This window comes from Prunus dulcis, chromosome 6 (genome assembly GCF_902201215.1).
Source record: "Prunus dulcis chromosome 6, ALMONDv2, whole genome shotgun sequence".
NCBI classification, from domain to species: domain Eukaryota; kingdom Viridiplantae; phylum Streptophyta; class Magnoliopsida; order Rosales; family Rosaceae; genus Prunus; species Prunus dulcis.
The window spans coordinates 27189174-27207212 of NC_047655.1; the positions used below are offsets into that span (position 1 = coordinate 27189174).

Genomic DNA, 18039 nt, shown 5'->3' on the forward strand with positions numbered 1-18039 from the left:
CTTGGTAGATCCTGCCTGGCTCATGAGGCCGGTCCTTCGGTGGGGGAACGCAAAGGGGTCGTGACGGGGGTTGCTCCGGATGAAGGTGGTCTTTTCCCTTGCGGAGCCTAGATTGGGCCGGGGAGCTGTGGCTGGAATGTGCTGGCTGGTTCGGCTGAGGATTCCCAACGTTCTGGGGCAGGGTTTGTTGGGCATCCTGGGCGTGAGCCCTCTCTTGGTTCCGCTTTAGAGCACGAAAGTCATGCTCTAGCTCAACATTCCGGCTATGAAGATGCTCGTACTTCTCCGACATCTTAGTCATACTATCACGGAGGCGCTCTACTTCTGCCTGGAGAGAGGTGTCTCCCGGAGATTTCCTTCGGGAAGTACCCTCGCGGGGGGTCTGGTGTTGGGTATCGCGGCTATCCTCGGTCGGCATAGCAGAATGTGGGGTGAAGAAGAGGCGACGGGGCCTAAGGGGTGAAGGAGCCAGCTGGGCTGATAGAGAAAGAAGGGATTCAAGTGTCGAATTCCCACAGACGGCGCCAAACTGTTGATACTCAAAATGGCCCGGCCAATATTGAGTCCAACTTAGGGATTAGATGTGATGAGTCTTCAGCAAGGATGAGGGCTAGGACCCTTGGTGAAATGGGTTGGTGAGAGACCTGTAGAAGGTAAAAGGGAAGAAGCAACAGTTAAGCTTCGGACACCGGTGTGGTGCCGGCCGAAGGTTCTCCGATGCCTAAGTCAGTTACGGGTAGTAATTCTGGCAGAGTAACAGTAAAAGTAGGAGAATGGTTCTTGGTTTTACCTGGGTACTGTTCCCTATTTATAGGGAAGTGAAAGTGGGAGCTTTGCACAAAGTTCAATTGTGGGACTTTGTGCAAGCCGTTGTGGTGGCGACACGTGTCCTGGAGATTAGGTTTGGCATTTGGGAGCTTCGGCAGGTGTCTGGCACCTCGGAAGTGTGTCTTCCTTCGGCATGGGAGAAGGCGTGGCTGCCTTGGTGCTAGTCGCTTTGGTGCTGGCTCTGCTCGGTTCAATATGGTGTAAACAGTTTTGATAGTACGTACTCAGAGATTAACAACTAATTAATATATGGGTTTTAGTTCTACGTTTCGAAATGAGTGAGAGACTTGATTAAGGGAGAGGCAGGAAGATTTCCATATTGATGATCTGCTGACCAGAAAGAGATGGTTTACGTGGTTTGTGATATTTGACTTTCTTTTAATAGTTTTCTGTTTTAATTGGTTTAACGGTGTAGAGTTTTCACTATTAACTTTCGTTATAATTTCTTCACAACCAGATAACTTTTTTTTCCCCTTAATATATTTGACTTTTTCTAATGTTTATGAGCATATCTATTTTTAGGAGTATCAATCACATGACATGTCTAAGAGTTTTGAGCATCTGTGATCGTCTTCAACGTGCCCTGTCAACTTGAAAACACAACAACTTTAAAGTTGGGTGTATAATTGCTATATAAGATTTTGTGCATATGGTGATAAAAAAGGTCCAATTAGAAGCATCCTATCTTTTAGAACAAAGTAGTAGAGTTTTCAAACCGATTAAGAAGTAGCGATTTCTTTTATGCTATTCAGGCTAAGATGTCAAACTGCCAAAGTCAATGGCCGCATGGAATGTTAGAGCTCTAGAAATGACTTCCTGATGCTGCCATTGCGGTTAAGGCTTTAAAGTCCATGGACACATGACATGTCTCAAGAAAATGCAACCATCCCCAGAAACACCAGCTAACTCTCAGGTAATAATTAATTAACATACAAAATTGAAAGATTGAGGCTACAAGTACTCATCGTATTGGATGAGAAATTTTTGTATGTTCTGGTACTCATCCTATTGAACATACAAAAATTTCTCAACAGAATTTCATCCTTATTGGTACATCTTTTATCAAGCTTTTGGACAAGAGAGGGAAAAAAAAAAAGGTGAGAAATTAAATTGCTAGAATTATATATCTACACCCTCAATTTTGTTGCCTCCTGTGATCGAAACTAAGGTATTCACATAGAAAACTTTCTTTTGTAAGTCGATTATACAGGTAAAATAAATAAATAAATAAATAACAAAACACAACGTGGGAGATGAAATAAATTAAAGTTTACAATGGATTTCCTACTTGGAATAATTAAGAAGACATGCAAATTCAATGAAATGTCATCATCCTTTTTGTAAAAATATCAGTTTAGCTAGCTAGAATTAACCAACTATATCCCTTCAAGCGTGTTGTCTCTCTAGATCATCGAAACTATCTGGTACTGGTATTTTATGAAATTTCTCGTCTGCCATATCAAATGATGATGACTTCCAGTGAAGTTCTTGTGTCACTCCCGTACCAATAAAAAATTCCGTTCAAGTACGTCTGGAAAACATGTGGGAGAATATGAGCTTCTTGTGTATCACACTCAATCTCTCTCCAAGAATCAGCATGACAGCATCCGAGGTGTAAACCTCTGCTCTTGAATAGATCATATTGAGATCCGGCAGGGCCAAGACAAATTTTACTCTAACAACCTTGTGCACTTTTGCTTTGTCATCATAACCAAACCCCGCGTCAAGGATTTCTGATGTTTTTGGCAATCCCGAGGCAAGGCATTCTGATGTTTCTGAAACATATAGAATCGGCGGCAGATAAGGCTTTGGAAGAATTCGGAATTCCCTGGTTGCTGGATTGCACAAAAAAACCTCGTCCACATCAATCTGATGTCAAATACAAATGATGCCTTCGCAGTGGCCTACAAGTTCTAACATATGAGGTTCTATCTACACTCATCGGAAGTGAAACATGAATGTCCTCGACAACAGAATGATGAACAAGGTTATTGGCATTGTCGTTGCAAATATTAATTATTGTTGAGAATAACGGGGCCCTTCTGTCATATTGGAGCTCACCCGTGTTGTTTCATCCTCAAGGATAACGAGACGCTTGAAAATAATGCAAGTGGTGGAGGAGGCATTGAGCTTGGAATTGGAAAGATGCTTGGCCACCAAGCTAGGGCTGCTCATTAGATTGTTCCATGACTTATTAAAGCATCTAAATCGCATCAAAGACTTGGGAGGCAATCTTGACATCATTTGCACCACCATATCTTCCGAAAATTTGCCAAACATTATTGCCATTTCTGTCGTGCTCTAATTTATTATTATTGTTGTTTCTCCTCTTCTACCTGTTTTGTGTTTGTCACTGACGACATGCAGACATCAATCTTTCATTTTCTCGGTTCAACTCTTTCTGACAGAAAGGTGGTATTCCTTATTATTCTCTCACGGCAATCGGCCTTACATATTAAGCGCGCAACTTGTAGGTGTACGTGTTGCAAGTAAGTGGAAGAGGGAGGAAGAGAAAAAAGGGTTGCAGTGCAGATGAGTGGAAGAGGAATGTTTAAGTTTTGGTCTCTTCTCTCCTTTGAAAACATCATTGCTGTCTTATTAATGTTTAAGTTTTGGTCTTTTGATATATAGCAATGTTTCAATACATTTTAAGCGTAGTCAGCAAATACGCATACGTGCTTATTTGGACAATTTATATACTAAAGGAATAAATACTTTTTTAGTCACTCAATTTTACATGAAATTTTAATTTGGTCACTGAAAAAAAAATTTAGCCAAATTAGTCACTAAGAGGGTAACATTTGCATGACTTTAACTAACGTTAAGTCTTTAAATTGTAAGCTCTGAGTAATATAATGACAAATTTGGCTAAATTTGTGTTTTAGTTACCAAATTGAAATTTCGTGTAAAATTAAATGACCAAAAAGGCAATTAGTCAAAGTCACTAGTGCCGCTATGGCCCATTATTTTGAGCCTTACCCAGACCATATTATTCCCAACTTAACCACCTGTTTAGCAGGTATGAGGTTTTATACAAAAGGCCTCAATGTTATTAGGAGTGGAGTCATTCATTATATAAAACTTTCCATTTTGTTAAGTTGCCGATATGAGAATATGTGTATTCTTCAACAAAATCAGCTTTTCTGTTAGAAATAATTCTTATATTATAGTTGTACTAGTGATTTATTTTATGCTATTCAGGCTAAGACGTCAATCTGCCAAAGTCAATGGCCACATGGTATGTTAGTGCTCTAATGTAGTGACTTCCTGATGCTATTACCCTTAATACTTTAAAGTCCATGGACACATGGGATGGGATGTCTCAAGGAAATGCAACCATTCCCAGCAACACCCACTCATTTCTCCGAGCCATACCCTCACTTCCTCGACCCACAACCCCCACCCCAGCCACTGCTTTGATCTTGCACGCCCAACATGCGTACCCAACCACAACTATGAATGTACCAAAATCAACCTAAACTACGTTGGGGGTGGGAGGGAGATCGGAGTTCGGGGAGCAGGGGATGGAGCTGGGGAAGAAGAGGGAGGAGTTACGTTGGGGGAGAGGAAAAGCTTAATTTCTTTTTTCTCCCTTAATTTTTTATTCTTAATTTAACTTTTATTTGTATACATTCTAGTAACATATCATAATTTGTGGCCACATGTTGTTGATGTGGCTTTCATGTCAGCAAAATGTGAGACTAACGTCTTCCACATCATCAGTGAGCAGAATTACTCCTACCATGCGAATAATAATTAATATAATTAAGAAATTGAATTTAGGCTACAAGTACTCGAGAAATTGTACACATCATAAGAATAGTGTTGAGTACGGCCACATTATATGATATAGCTTGTTTATATGTTATAATATAGGGGATAATATCAATAAATATTCACTTATATTATAGCAAGTGAACAAATCATACCACGTTACCTTATTACCGTACTACCTATAATTACTCAAAAGTACTTATCCTATTAGAGTGCAAGAAATTAATGTACTTTTCAACAGATTTCATCCTTATTGGTACATCTTTTATCAAGCTTTTGGACAATAAGGAAAAAAGAGAGATTATATTTCTAGAATTATATATGAACAGTCTCAAGCTTGTTGCCTCCCTGTGATCCAAACTAAGCTATTCACGTATACAATAGTTTCGAAATCAGATGGGCTATTCATGGGAAGATTCTTAAGCTTCTCAGTTGCAAGGTTGTAAGATACTATATCTCCATCTTCGGTAGCCATAAGAATCTCGTCACTCTTCCAAAATTCCAACACCCTCTTAATGCCCACCAATGGCTCAAAAACTAAGTGTTTTGTCCAAGAACCCTTTGCACCGTCAAAGTCATCCAACACCCAAACTCCATAGGATTCAGGCAATGCACTAAAACGATTAATGCCAAAAAGAGCAACAGATCCATTCCACAGTATAATGCGCAGATCAGTATACATAATATAAGACATTTCATAAGCATAAGCTGATCCCTCTTCATACATATAAAAACTATCAGGAAATAATATATTATGAAATATTTCATCACCCGTGTTGAAGAAAATGACCATTGGCTTCTGTTCCTCATCCTCGTATTCCACAGATTGTTTTGGTTGCTCATACCCCACCCAATAACAAATTCCCTGGAAGTACATCTGGAAATAATCAGGAAAAAAGCAAGTAGTACCTGTTTCTAAAGAATTATTCTTGATCTCTCGCCAAGAATCAGTACTGAGGGTGTATATTTCAACTCTAGGAGGAGGAATAAGACCATCAATTTCCGCCTGATAAGTTGCAATTCTATTAACTTTGTAATCTTTAGATTTGGGATCATATCCAAACCCCACAGCACAGTCCCACCAATCTGGAAGGCATGATCCAGGTAGAAGCTTGATTTCATTGATTGCTGGATTGCATAAAACAAGGTTGCCACTACAAGCACTTAAACAAATGACCCCGTCACAATGGCCTATAATACTTGGAGATTCTATAACATCGAGACCAATAAATTGTCCCGAAGAAAGTGGAAATTTGATGTCCTCAACAACAAAATTAACGTTATTCTCAGCATCATCATAATCATTTCGGAGATAAAGGAAGGAGAATGCAAGTTCCTTCTCGTCACTGTTAGTGTCTTTCTGGACAAAACGACTGAAAAGGACGCAGGTGGACAGTTTGTTGTGCATCGAATTAGAGAGGTGATTTTCCAAGAACGTGGGATCGTTGATCTCATTATACCACGATTTACGAACACATTTGAATCGCATTAGAGATTTGGAAGGCAATCTTGGTAGGATACGGCGCAACGCCATCTCTTCCCACATCTTGCAAAACTCTAAACCCTAATAATTGAAGTTGAACGACGAGGGATAGAAATATATGTTTTGATGGTACGTACTTAGAGATTAACAACTAATTAATATGGGTTTGAATTCTGCGTTTCGAAATGAGCAAGAGAACTTGATTAAGGGAGGCAGGAAGATTTCCATATTGATGATCTGCTGAACAGAAAGAGATAATGGTTAAGTCGTTTGTGATATGTGACTTTCTTTTAATACTTTCCTGTTTTACTTGGTTTAACGGTGTAGAGTATTTACTGTTAACTTTCGTTATAAGTTCTTCACCACCAGATAACCTTTTTTCCCTTAAGGTCTTTGACTTTTTCTAATGTTTATGAGCATATCTATTTTTAGGAGTATCAATCACATGACATGTCTAAGAGTTTTGAGTATCTGTGATCGTCTTGAACGTGCCCGGTCAACTTGAAAACACTACAACTTTAAAGTTGGGTGTATAATTGCTATATATAAGAAAAGGTTGGTTGTACAATTCATCCATCTGCGCCGGCCCTAATTAACTTTTGTGCATATGGTGATAAAAAAATTTCCAACTGGAAGCATCCTATCTTTTAGAACAAACCAGTAGAGTTTTCAAACGGATTAAAAATTAGCTTTTGTGGTGGAAATCATTCTAATATTAGGGTTATATAGTAGTGATTTCTTTTATGCTATTCAGACTAAGATGTCAAACTGCCAAAGTCAATGGCCACATGGAATGTTAGAGCTCCAGAAATGACTTCCTGATGCTGCCATTGCGGTTAAGGCTTTAAAGTCCATGGACACATGACATGTCTCAAGAAAATGCAACCATCCCCAGAAACACCAGCTAACTCTCAGGTAATAATTAATTAACATACAAAATTGAAAGATTGAGGCTACAAGTACTCATCGTATTGGATGAGAAATTTTTGTATGTTCTGGTACTCATCCTATTGAACATACAAAAATTTCTCAACAGAATTTCATCCTTATTGGTACATCTTTTATCAAGCTTTTGGACAAGAGAGGGAAAAAAAAAAAGGTGAGAAATTAAATTGCTAGAATTATATATCTACACCCTCAATTTTGTTGCCTCCTGTGATCGAAACTAAGGTATTCACATAGAAAACTTTCTTTTGTAAGTCGATTATACAGGTAAAATAAATAAATAAATAAATAACAAAACACAACGTGGGAGATGAAATAAATTAAAGTTTACAATGGATTTCCTACTTGGAATAATTAAGAAGACATGCAAATTCAATGAAATGTCATCATCCTTTTTGTAAAAATATCAGTTTAGCTAGCTAGAATTAACCAACTATATCCCTTCAAGCGTGTTGTCTCTCTAGATCATCGAAACTATCTGGTACTGGTATTTTATGAAATTTCTCGTCTGCCATATCAAATGATGATGACTTCCAGTGAAGTTCTTGTGTCACTCCCGTACCAATAAAAAATTCCGTTCAAGTACGTCTGGAAAACATGTGGGAGAATATGAGCTTCTTGTGTATCACACTCAATCTCTCTCCAAGAATCAGCATGACAGCATCCGAGGTGTAAACCTCTGCTCTTGAATAGATCATATTGAGATCCGGCAGGGCCAAGACAAATTTTACTCTAACAACCTTGTGCACTTTTGCTTTGTCATCATAACCAAACCCCGCGTCAAGGATTTCTGATGTTTTTGGCAATCCCGAGGCAAGGCATTCTGATGTTTCTGAAACATATAGAATCGGCGGCAGATAAGGCTTTGGAAGAATTCGGAATTCCCTGGTTGCTGGATTGCACAAAAAAACCTCGTCCACATCAATCTGATGTCAAATACAAATGATGCCTTCGCAGTGGCCTACAAGTTCTAACATATGAGGTTCTATCTACACTCATCGGAAGTGAAACATGAATGTCCTCGACAACAGAATGATGAACAAGGTTATTGGCATTGTCGTTGCAAATATTAATTATTGTTGAGAATAACGGGGCCCTTCTGTCATATTGGAGCTCACCCGTGTTGTTTCATCCTCAAGGATAACGAGACGCTTGAAAATAATGCAAGTGGTGGAGGAGGCATTGAGCTTGGAATTGGAAAGATGCTTGGCCACCAAGCTAGGGCTGCTCATTAGATTGTTCCATGACTTATTAAAGCATCTAAATCGCATCAAAGACTTGGGAGGCAATCTTGACATCATTTGCACCACCATATCTTCCGAAAATTTGCCAAACATTATTGCCATTTCTGTCGTGCTCTAATTTATTATTATTGTTGTTTCTCCTCTTCTACCTGTTTTGTGTTTGTCACTGACGACATGCAGACATCAATCTTTCATTTTCTCGGTTCAACTCTTTCTGACAGAAAGGTGGTATTCCTTATTATTCTCTCACGGCAATCGGCCTTACATATTAAGCGCGCAACTTGTAGGTGTACGTGTTGCAAGTAAGTGGAAGAGGGAGGAAGAGAAAAAAGGGTTGCAGTGCAGATGAGTGGAAGAGGAATGTTTAAGTTTTGGTCTCTTCTCTCCTTTGAAAACATCATTGCTGTCTTATTAATGTTTAAGTTTTGGTCTTTTGATATATAGCAATGTTTTAATACATTTTAAGCGTAGTCAGCAAATACGCATATGTGCTTATTTGGACAATTTATATATTAAAGGAATAAATACTTTTTTAGTCATTCAATTTTATATGAAATTCCAATTTGGTCACTGAGAAAAAAATTTAGCCAAATTAGTCACTAAGAGGGTAACATTTGCATGACTTTAACTAACGTTAAGTCTTTAAATTGTAAGCTCTGAGTAATATAATGACAAATTTGGCTAAATTTGTGTTTTAATTACCAAATTGAAATTTCGTGTAAAATTAAATGACCAAAAAGGTAATTAGTCAAAGTCACTAGTGCCGCTATGGCCCATTATTTTGAGCCTTACCCAGACCATATTGTTCCTTCCAGGCCAGCCCACTGTGAAAAGGCCGACAGAGTGGCTCAAGCACAGTTAACACCGACGCGGGCCCTAGAGCGCAGCTGAGCTTAACTGATCCCAAACCAGTTTCAGTATTGTTCGACCTTAACACCAGTTTAAAGGGTTTTCTCTGCTTGCTCTTGAAGATCTTAGATTCTCTCTTGCCTCCATTTTTCCAGAATGTTCAAAAAGTAAGCTTTGTACACGAGCGCGCACGCGCATATAAATGTTTTCGTCGATATTATTGTGTATGTGGGTGTGTATTTCCAAGTATATGTCTTTTGTTTGTTTACTTTGTTGATATTTGAGACATATGATTCCTGGGTTTGGTTTAGTTCGATGAAAATACAATCAGATTGTTTTAATTTGGTTTTGATTTGGTATTGTTGATTATGTTTTTATGTGGGTTTTGGTTTTCGATTTATGCCTTGAATTTCATTGTAGTTTGGTTTGATGCGAGTATGCGTTTGAATGATGCCGTTACTTCTCTGTGCTTTAAGCAACCGTGAAATGGTTGTATATGGTTTCTAAAACTTCAGCTTTCTCATCAAAGTTGATTTTTTTTGCTGTATATGAGATATTGTTATATAGTGAATCTTGGAAGTCCACTTATTTTGAGGTTAATTATTTGAAGAGGATGGTCAGGGTTCTCATTAATTTGTCTTCTTTGTGCTAGCTGTTTGTAATTGCAAAGTCTTCGCTGTTAAGGGAAATATTTTGTTATATGATTGCATATATGCATCAGCAAAAACATTTCTCCATTACCCATAATATGTGCTATGTTGTAGATTTTCCTCTGAAGAGGTGTCTGCACAAAACCAAGTTAAGGCATCTGTCCAGCGCAAAATTCGCCAAAGTATTGCCGATGAGGTAAGAGATTTATAGGGATTTAGCTGATGCTTTTAAATACACTTTATGTCTGTCTTTAACACAAAATTAAATTCAATTGCAGTACCCCGGACTCGAACAAGCATTGGAAGATTTGCTACCAAAAAAATCTCCTCTAATTGTGGCTAAATGGTTTGTTGCTCTGTTGCTCCTCCTTCTGTGGTTTTACTTCTAACTCAGGTATTCGTTTCATGATGTGTAATCCTGTATATTTAACATTGTCCCCCACCTCCACTTTTTGCAGTCAGAACCATCTAAATTTAGTTGTGGTAAACAACGTGCCACTATTTTTCAACATTCGTGATGGACCATATATGCCTACCCTAAGGCTCCTTCATCAATGTAAGAATTTCTTAACCACCAATATGTTGTTTCTCGTTATTATATTTTCTACAAGAATTATTAGTCTATCACTTTATTTGTTGATGGTCATGACTCTGTACTGTGAAGTTAATGCTTCCTTCTTGTATTGTTCTATTGAAATTCTGGTGTGTTGGGAGTGAATGAATAGAAAGCAACTTCTAGTAAATTTTAACCTTTTTTTCTATAATAACAATATATACCTAACTGTTCCTTATAGCATAAGAGTTGCTTCTATTTTCTATTTTAGGATTGAATGAAACATTAATGAGATTGTAATGTAATGGTGAATGAAATCACAAGGGAAAACCAGCTATTTTGTGGACTTCTTGCTATTCTTGGGGGAGTTGGAATTTGAGATGAGTCCTACTCTAGTGGAAAGCCAAGGACAACTCTGTTGATATTTTCATCCTTGGATTTTGGGTGGGGGTTGACAGTCCAGGCAGGTGGACCATCATACAGCTACTCTAGAAAAGTGAGCTTCAGGCAAGACCTGCAGGTTAAGTGATTCTCATGCTTGGAAGATCCTATTCAACTATGTTCCGGGTACCTTATTAAAAAGGAGAGAATGATTTCAAAACTTACCACAAGTCTTTGTATATGAATTTATGAACTTACAGCTAACTTTGTGCTTTTGTTTTGAATTCTGATCTATGAATCTCTTTGCAACTATTGTTTTGTTTTTTCTTCTTGTCAGTGGATTACCTTTTTGTTCTTATAAATAAAGCTATCTTGTTAGTGAACTTTTCCTTCCAAAAAGTTGTATCCAAGAACACTAAGGGTTCCTTTTTGGGTTTTACAGATCCAGATATAATGAAAAAGTTGCAAGTAGATAGGGGTGCCATAAAGTTTGTTCTTGCTGGTGCAAACATAATGTGTCCAGGTCTGACTTCTCCCGGCGGTGCTTTGGATGACACAGTGGCTGCAGAGACTCCTGTGGTATAAGTTTTATTTCCTTTTTTTAATGATTAGTGTAATGGCAAACTCATGTTAGAACAAAAAAATTTGTTGAGATATTATGTTGAGTTGATTTAAATAATTGCCTTATCTGTGAAACCGAATACTCTCAGGCAATAATGGCAGAAGGAAAGCAACATGCTCTTGCCATTGGCTTCACAAAAATGTCAGCAAAAGAAATGTAAGTTTCTTTTTTTTGAAGAAATATAGTTGCTTCTCATAGCTTATTGCCTGGGGTATTCTTGGACTATTGAGGACAAGCTATATGCTACATAGAGCCTAACTTTTCACCAACCTCAGAACATAAAGCTTGCAAATTTAAAAAATTAAAGAAATTCTTAAATGTTTCATTGTTGGCTTCAGTGCGATGAATGGTCAATATAGCACAGATGCAAACCTTAGGGGAAGGTTTATTGGTGCTCATATTGTATTCCATGCCATGTCTGTTGGGAGCTTTTATAAGTTCCTTCCCTTGTTCTTTGTAAACTTGGGTGGTAGAAGTTCATACTATGGTGAAGTTATAATTGTATCAAAGCCTGCTTAGTTATTAGTTGCTGATTGCGTTACTTAAGAAGTTGAGTCCTCTGCTTGGCTTGCAGTAGAGATATCAACAAGGGAATTGGAGTTGACAACATGCATTATCTTAATGATGGTCTTTGGAAGGTATGTCATTGTAAAATGTTTACTTTGTCTATAGCCATCACCAATTATCTTCTTGATTATTACGAAATGCTCTGATAAAGATTGCTGCTTCGCTGATGCATTGTCATGCCAAAGCATTTCTTATAACTTTTGGGTGTCCTACCTACAATGTTTTGTGAGCGTTGGCGTTCTTCAATCTTTCGCCTTGTTTTGCAGATGGAACATCTAGATTGAGGATATTGAAGACTAACTGTGATAACATCAACAAGAAATGAAGCATTTATATTATGGTTTCATCAATGTGGTGTGGATTTTCCTGTTTAAAAGTCATATGTATACCCCATCTTTATTTACTTGTTTTGTCTTTGTATGTGGAGTGATCATCTTTAACAAACAGTTCATCCTTTAATCGAATTCATGGTAAGATGGTCATATCCATTTTGTTATACAGTTAAAAGGTATTTTTCGTGTGTAATGTAAGATGGTGAATTCTCAACTCTCAAGTGGCTGTTCTTCAGCAAATCCGTATCGAGCCTGTGTTTATCAAGTCTCATCCGATCAGCTTTTAAACTGATTTCTTGAGGGCACTTTTTCCAAATGACTTGATTTTTATCCTATCAAGTGTAATTCCAGGCAGCACGCGGATTAGAGCCATGGGAACGGCTCCGCCTCACCATTTCAAATACTGATTCAAAATATTTCGAATACAATTTCAGTCGCATTGTTTATAAACAAATAGTATAATTCAATATTACAACATTACCAAAATCTTGCTTATAATTCAATATTACAACATTACCAAAATCTTGCTTACTTTTTTCCCCTAACAATAGCCAAAAGCTAGCGATACATCATTTGTAGTGGACAATGTAGGAGACATTTGATGCCATCCTAAGGCCAATCGTCTTGAAATCCTTTATCAAGCTTAAAAACAAGATGAGTTGCATGGGGAGACAATGAGGAACTATACATAGGAGAAAGTGAAGAATTATATATCTTTGTTCTCAAGCTTGTTGCCCCCCTTTACTGAAACAACTATACGCACAAATAAAATCTCGAAACTCCTTGGAACTGGCCATGATGATTAGTAGGGAGATATTTGACCGTCCGTCGGTACTCAGATTATACGTCCATCTGCAATGCCTGCGAATGACTCTTGAATATGGGCCGACTATGATCTATGATTTTCTATGAGGTAAAACTAGTTGCATGCTTATTGCTAATAGAAAAGCCTCAAAAACTGGAACAAAGTACTCGAAAATTTTGAACAAATACTAGTCGACTAATACACCATTCACTTTTCATACAATAACCAAAGAAAAAAGGCATAAACTTTTTATAACATATTGGTACATCATCTGTAAGCTGTCATAACTAATACTTTCCCGTACAAGAGAGAAATTCATCTTTTACTTGCTTTTCCTATTTCCTGGACTACTAGGAGATTTCTGGGTCATCTTGGCTTCAAGTTTCTTGTAGTGTTTTAAAGCAGCTAGCTTGTGGCGCTGGTGACGGCTTTTCCTTTTGCTGCATAGACAATAGACGATAGAAGTGAACAAATAAAATATCAACAGCCAAAAAAAGGAAAAACAAAAACCGATCCACCCTAGCTACACTGACAACGCCTAACAATGGTGACCCCCCATCAAAATTTAGAGTTGTATTACTAGCACTATAAAAGAGGCAGTAGGAGAGTGCCAAACCTTACAAACAACAGGCCTGCTGTAAGAACCAATCCTCCCACGGCCCAAGAAACTCTTTCACTAAATGGCATTCCCCTCCACCTCTGCTGGAACTCCTCTAGCAGCCTCAAGCTCTCAACTTTCTGGGGCACCTCAGACTGTGAAACCTTCCATGAATCAGAAATCAAATCAAGACTGGCCTTACCACCATAGCAAAATGCTTCTCTCTTTCTCACAGTTATATCATCTTTAACGGCAAACCCTGCAGCATGGCAGAACTCTGTGCCATTAACGATCCATTCAGAGGCCCTACCACAAACATAATCATTTACTCCACATGGTGCTAGAACCTGGCAGAAAATACTTGATCAGAAAAAATAATTCCCTAATGCATCTAGAAGGAGATAATTGTAATCACCTATTCCTTCATTACAACAGATTATAATGGATTTGGCTAAGTTTAATAGTCACCCGCATACCTGTGTTATTGCATCCGTAGAGTAGTAAGCCTCGGCACAAGCCTTAAAGACCCTGTCACAGAAAGAGGCACATATAACTGGAGGTCCTGGCTGCACGCCAATGCGGGGATCGCAGATGGAACATTCCAGTAATTCCCATAATTGCAAGCACTCTGGGTTAGCTTCTCCAGTTGAAGCCAACTTCCTTACGGATACCAGTGCAGGATGTGTCTGGGATACATCACAGCAAGTTTTTTTGCGGAACACCCTGCAAAGGGTCAGATCTTTGGGTCCCTTGTTCACCCGTCGTGGAGGCTTTCCCTCAGAAGAGAATGGTGGGAAACGACCACCTTGGGAAGTGCATACTTTGTCAGGTTTACCTGCATTAAAACAGATACAGATAAAACTTAATAAATAGTTCCATATAAGTATTAATGAAAAAGAAAAACTTGAAGGAAAAGTAATAAATTAGTCTAATTTCTAGGCCAGCATTACATTTTAAAAAATGAGCAATTTGAGCATACACCTGTAAGATGTGATAAGGCAGTGAAGGCAAACCAAAGATCACCTAGTGTAAGTTTCAAACACAAGCATGCCCCTTCAAGACTTGTGAAACCCAAAGATAATTTGCATAGAGACCTAGCTTTAAACTGATTCTAGCCTATCTCAGCTTCCCACAAGCTGTGTCAGAAGCACTGGCCGTGCCAGAATGACCTTTCATATGAAAAGTTATATGCTTTGACAGTGACACTAACCTAGTGTGAGAAAAACTGAAACTATTTGATGTTGCAGTTGTCAAGTTTAGCCACAGGTGTCCATGTTAAAGCTATCGATACAAAAAGACTGCTTCCCCAAGCAGTAATATAGTGATGTTTGCATGTGCTAGACTAAAGCATCCCCAATTAATGCAAAAGAAGGGAGCTTTCTAGATTGAGACGACAAATAGAAATTCATGATGTCGTTCATTTTCATCTAAAGCTGGACTAGTATGAATAAAAATGTTGTGTGCATAATTTAAGAAAAGAGGTTCGTTATCATCAACAAAATCAACAATTATGAGTGAGCAAACTGCAAATCTGATAGGAGACTGAAAAACCCAAAAAAGAAAGTGAAATTTATATTTACCGGAGGAGAAAGGGACCAGTGAATTGATAAGCAGCAGCAAAATTAGAGACGCATGACCCATTTTTCGTCAATCCGTGGTGGTGGTTTGCATTATTGAGCTGCTGAAAGACTCGGATTCAGAGAATGGAAGACTCTGTTCTGTTCCATCTTGACGAAGCTGAGGCAAAGAAAAACCGACTCGCAGAGAAGAGAACGGTGGCTGTGGGTACCCGATAACCCGATTATGAAAGGTCCTTGGTGTTGGACAAATTGGGCCCATAGGGAGAGTTGGCTCCATGTTGCACAAAAAATCTGAACAGAATTCAGGCCCATATTAATCAGGCTTTACTTTTGGGGAGTCATTTTATAACGAGCGCATTATCTAATATCCTTAGATGAGGTTCAATTTTGTAACTATTAAATCAAACTAACCAATGCATTATCTAAGGTTCTTAAAACACTTTCATCAGTCTGTCCTTTGCCATGGCAGCTAGTATTCACTTGAATAATGGCTGTTTTTACAAAAAGTTGTTGTGTTTTCATCCAGTGTCATGACTACAACTATTCATATAAGATATTATGAAGAAAATTTATATAGAGTTTGATGTGTGAAGTGAAAACTATAATTAAGTATTTATTTTTGTATTTTTTGTAGATTTTTTAAAAATTTTGTTGTGCGGACATCAACAAACCTGGCTTAAACTCGAACTCATCTTGCCTCCGCAAACCTGGCTTGAACTCGAACTCATCTTGCCTGAGGGCTGGCCTAGTTTCGTGCCTGAGGGCTGGCCTGATTTCGTGGCCCCCAGCAGCGCCCATAACCTTTTGTAATTTTTCATTTTTTCAAAAGACAACAGGAGTTTGTCTGAAACTAGAGTGTTCATAGAATCAGTGGATTCTTAAAATATAATTATATTTTGTTTCAAGAATCAGTGGTAGAACCAACATGAAAATTCAGCTTGGCTTGGCATCATGTATCATTCACGAGCTTCAATTTTCTCTCTACAAAAACTAAGACGAGCAATTTTTCAGGCACCAAATTACGCACCACATTGTATAATAATACAACACCCATGCTGCCAAGAAAAGTAAATACTTTTTATTCATTCAGATGCCAAAGAAGACGACTTGCAAGAGAACAAACACTATGTACACATACATGATACATATAGCAGATTAGATTAGCAACTCCATCCACATTTCTCACATCTTCCATACAAAACTACTCTCTCTCCCTCCTTCCCTCTCTCTCTCTCTACATATATATATCACATACAGTACATATATTTATAGCTTCAAAACAAACACCACACCACCCAGCAACACCCAAACTTAGCAAAGAAAGGGCTGAATTATATCACTACATGTCGTCCTTTGGTCACACGTCGAACGGAGACCGGGGGCTGCTCCTTGCTCCTCCTCCACCAACCTGGCTTGCCTTCTCGTATGCATCCGATGCCGACCTCCTCCTGAATCTTCCCATGCTGCTGCCTCCTTATCATCAACATTCAAAACAAAACATCATCAAAAATAAACACTCAACCCTTGACCTGCTTTAGTTTATTCTTCACCTATTTAATTATTAGTGGGGGACAATAATATCTACTTAATATATCATCGTTAGGTAAGATTCCATACCACTCTTGTTAAATCACGAATCAATAAGGACACAAACGTCATTTCACAACCAAACAGATACTACTCCTTCTTATCATATATGTATGTATCTAGACAGAAATCTGACTAGAAAATTGAAATTTGGCCCAACCACATTATTTTAAATTACGAACGTGCCCCTTGTCTCACTCCATCCAGTAAGTATCAAGGCAGGCTCCACCATTTGTGGAGACTTGGCCCCACCATACTTTATAGTGAGCCAGGGGTACATCTGACATTCCAGATGCTTACCAGAAAACGGAGACACTGGAGGCGTAGACCCAGCTGGCGAAATCGGAGGCGATCCGCTGTTACCGCTCCCATATCCTGGGGGTTTCACTATCATAATACTCCGTGTAACTCTCGTCGCCTCCTCTGTCGAATCCTCACCGTACGATCCCACGTTCCCTCCATCTGACGATCCTAATTCAAACAAAATCAAAGCAAATTAATATAAGCCGCGCGATCTCAACATTCTAATGCTTCAACTTCATTTTGGCCGGTTTATTTTCAGTTTCATTTAAATAAAAGATTTGCAAAGTCAGCCTTGAGTATATGTTTATGGCGTATGCTAACATGCGCCGGCGGCTTAGTATTAGCAGAAAATGGACGCACCCTTGGCGGAGCTGGATCGGAAACTGAAGGTTTTGTGCTTGCGGAGCTTGCCAAGACCGATATCGGGCCGGGGCCCGGCGACGGTGTCGTCCCAGAGCTGGTCAAGTAAGCCCATGTTGTATATCGTGCGCCGGCAGAAACTGGATCAGCAGCGTATGATAGCAGAACTGGCGTAACTTAACGATTGCAGTGGGATTGGACTAAGAGGAAGTGAACGGGAGAAGTTTGGGAGGTTATTTAACGACCATGAGGGCGTTAAAGATCGAACAGGTATGCTGGATCGAGACTGATCTGGAACGTTCGTCGGATCCTGAGTGAGGATGGTGACTTGGCAGGTGGATCGAGGAGCACGTAATTGGCGATAAGATCGAAGTGACAGGCGGACCCCAGGAGATGGGAAGATTAAAGGCGGCGATGACACGGGGAGTGAACGAAAAGTCATTGGTCCAGGGACCGAAACTACCAGAATACCCTCAACTTTATCCAAACTGAAATGAAATAGGCTTTTGTTTTGGACAAAATTACAAAGTTTTGGGTCATTGGCTTTGGGCCTGCCTTATGCTCATATGGGTTGTGTT

At 38.8% G+C, this 18039-nt stretch overlaps 3 protein-coding genes and 1 pseudogene across 5 annotated transcripts; 1 reads left to right on the top strand and 3 right to left on the bottom strand.

The window, feature by feature from the left end:
• Positions 1–4708: 4708 nt before the first annotated feature.
• LOC117631578 lies at positions 4709–6148 on the bottom strand (annotated as a pseudogene).
• Positions 6149–9087: 2939 nt separating this feature from the next.
• Positions 9088–12493, top strand: LOC117632520 (malignant T-cell-amplified sequence 1-A-like). Of its 2 annotated transcripts, XM_034366018.1 has the most exons (10): positions 9090–9290; positions 9888–9969; positions 10052–10119; positions 10232–10329; positions 10651–10741; positions 10818–10846; positions 11150–11286; positions 11418–11485; positions 11904–11967; positions 12163–12493. In XM_034366018.1, exons 1-10 carry the CDS (start codon positions 9280–9282, stop codon positions 12178–12180), a joined length of 666 nt encoding a protein of 221 aa, XP_034221909.1. In that variant the 5' UTR covers positions 9090–9279; the 3' UTR covers positions 12181–12493. The 2 variants fall into 2 exon arrangements, with proteins under 2 accessions (XP_034221910.1, XP_034221909.1); XM_034366019.1 differs by lacking the exons at positions 10651–10741; positions 10818–10846 and having other exon boundaries at positions 9088–9290.
• Positions 12494–13187: 694 nt separating this feature from the next.
• On the bottom strand, positions 13188–15417 carry LOC117633194. The gene is made up of 4 exons (XM_034366904.1): positions 15212–15417; positions 14108–14466; positions 13650–13978; positions 13188–13473 (listed from the first exon to the last, which is right to left on the bottom strand). The coding sequence occupies exons 1-4, from the start codon at positions 15270–15272 to the stop codon at positions 13356–13358; spliced, it is 867 nt and encodes a 288-aa protein (XP_034222795.1). The 5' UTR covers positions 15273–15417; the 3' UTR covers positions 13188–13355.
• An 850-nt stretch (positions 15418–16267) lies between these two features.
• On the bottom strand, positions 16268–17759 carry LOC117630996 (dormancy-associated protein homolog 3). 2 transcript variants are annotated; one of them, XM_034363902.1, is made up of 3 exons: positions 17462–17759; positions 17099–17269; positions 16268–16681 (listed from the first exon to the last, which is right to left on the bottom strand). In XM_034363902.1, exons 1-3 carry the CDS (start codon positions 17574–17576, stop codon positions 16569–16571), a joined length of 399 nt encoding a protein of 132 aa, XP_034219793.1. In that variant the 5' UTR covers positions 17577–17759; the 3' UTR covers positions 16268–16568. The 2 variants fall into 2 exon arrangements, with proteins under 2 accessions (XP_034219793.1, XP_034219792.1); XM_034363901.1 differs by having other exon boundaries at positions 16268–16684; positions 17462–17698.
• Positions 17760–18039: the final 280 nt, after the last annotated feature.

Excerpts from the sequence above, each read along its gene's own strand:
- LOC117632520 (XM_034366018.1), top strand. Across the intron at positions 10,742-10,817 it reads GTGGAAAGCCAAGGACAACT|GAAAAGTGAGCTTCAGGCAA; the intron begins CTGTTGATATTT and ends ACAGCTACTCTA. Across the intron at positions 11,486-11,903 it reads AAAATGTCAGCAAAAGAAAT|TAGAGATATCAACAAGGGAA; the intron begins GTAAGTTTCTTT and ends CTTGGCTTGCAG.
- LOC117633194 (XM_034366904.1), bottom strand. The coding sequence starts at position 15,272 with ATGGGTCATGCGTCTCTAATTTTGCTGCTGCTTATCAATTCACTGGTC. Across the intron at positions 14,467-15,211 it reads ACTGGTCCCTTTCTCCTCCG|GTAAACCTGACAAAGTATGC; the intron begins GTAAATATAAAT and ends GTTTTAATGCAG. Across the intron at positions 13,979-14,107 it reads CTACGGATGCAATAACACAG|GTTCTAGCACCATGTGGAGT; the intron begins GTATGCGGGTGA and ends ATTTTCTGCCAG.
- LOC117630996 (XM_034363901.1), bottom strand. The coding sequence starts at position 17,576 with ATGGGCTTACTTGACCAGCTCTGGGACGACACCGTCGCCGGGCCCCGG. Across the intron at positions 17,270-17,461 it reads CCGATCCAGCTCCGCCAAGG|GATCGTCAGATGGAGGGAAC; the intron begins GTGCGTCCATTT and ends TGTTTGAATTAG. Across the intron at positions 16,685-17,098 it reads TCCAGTGTCTCCGTTTTCTG|GAGGCAGCAGCATGGGAAGA; the intron begins GTAAGCATCTGG and ends GTTGATGATAAG.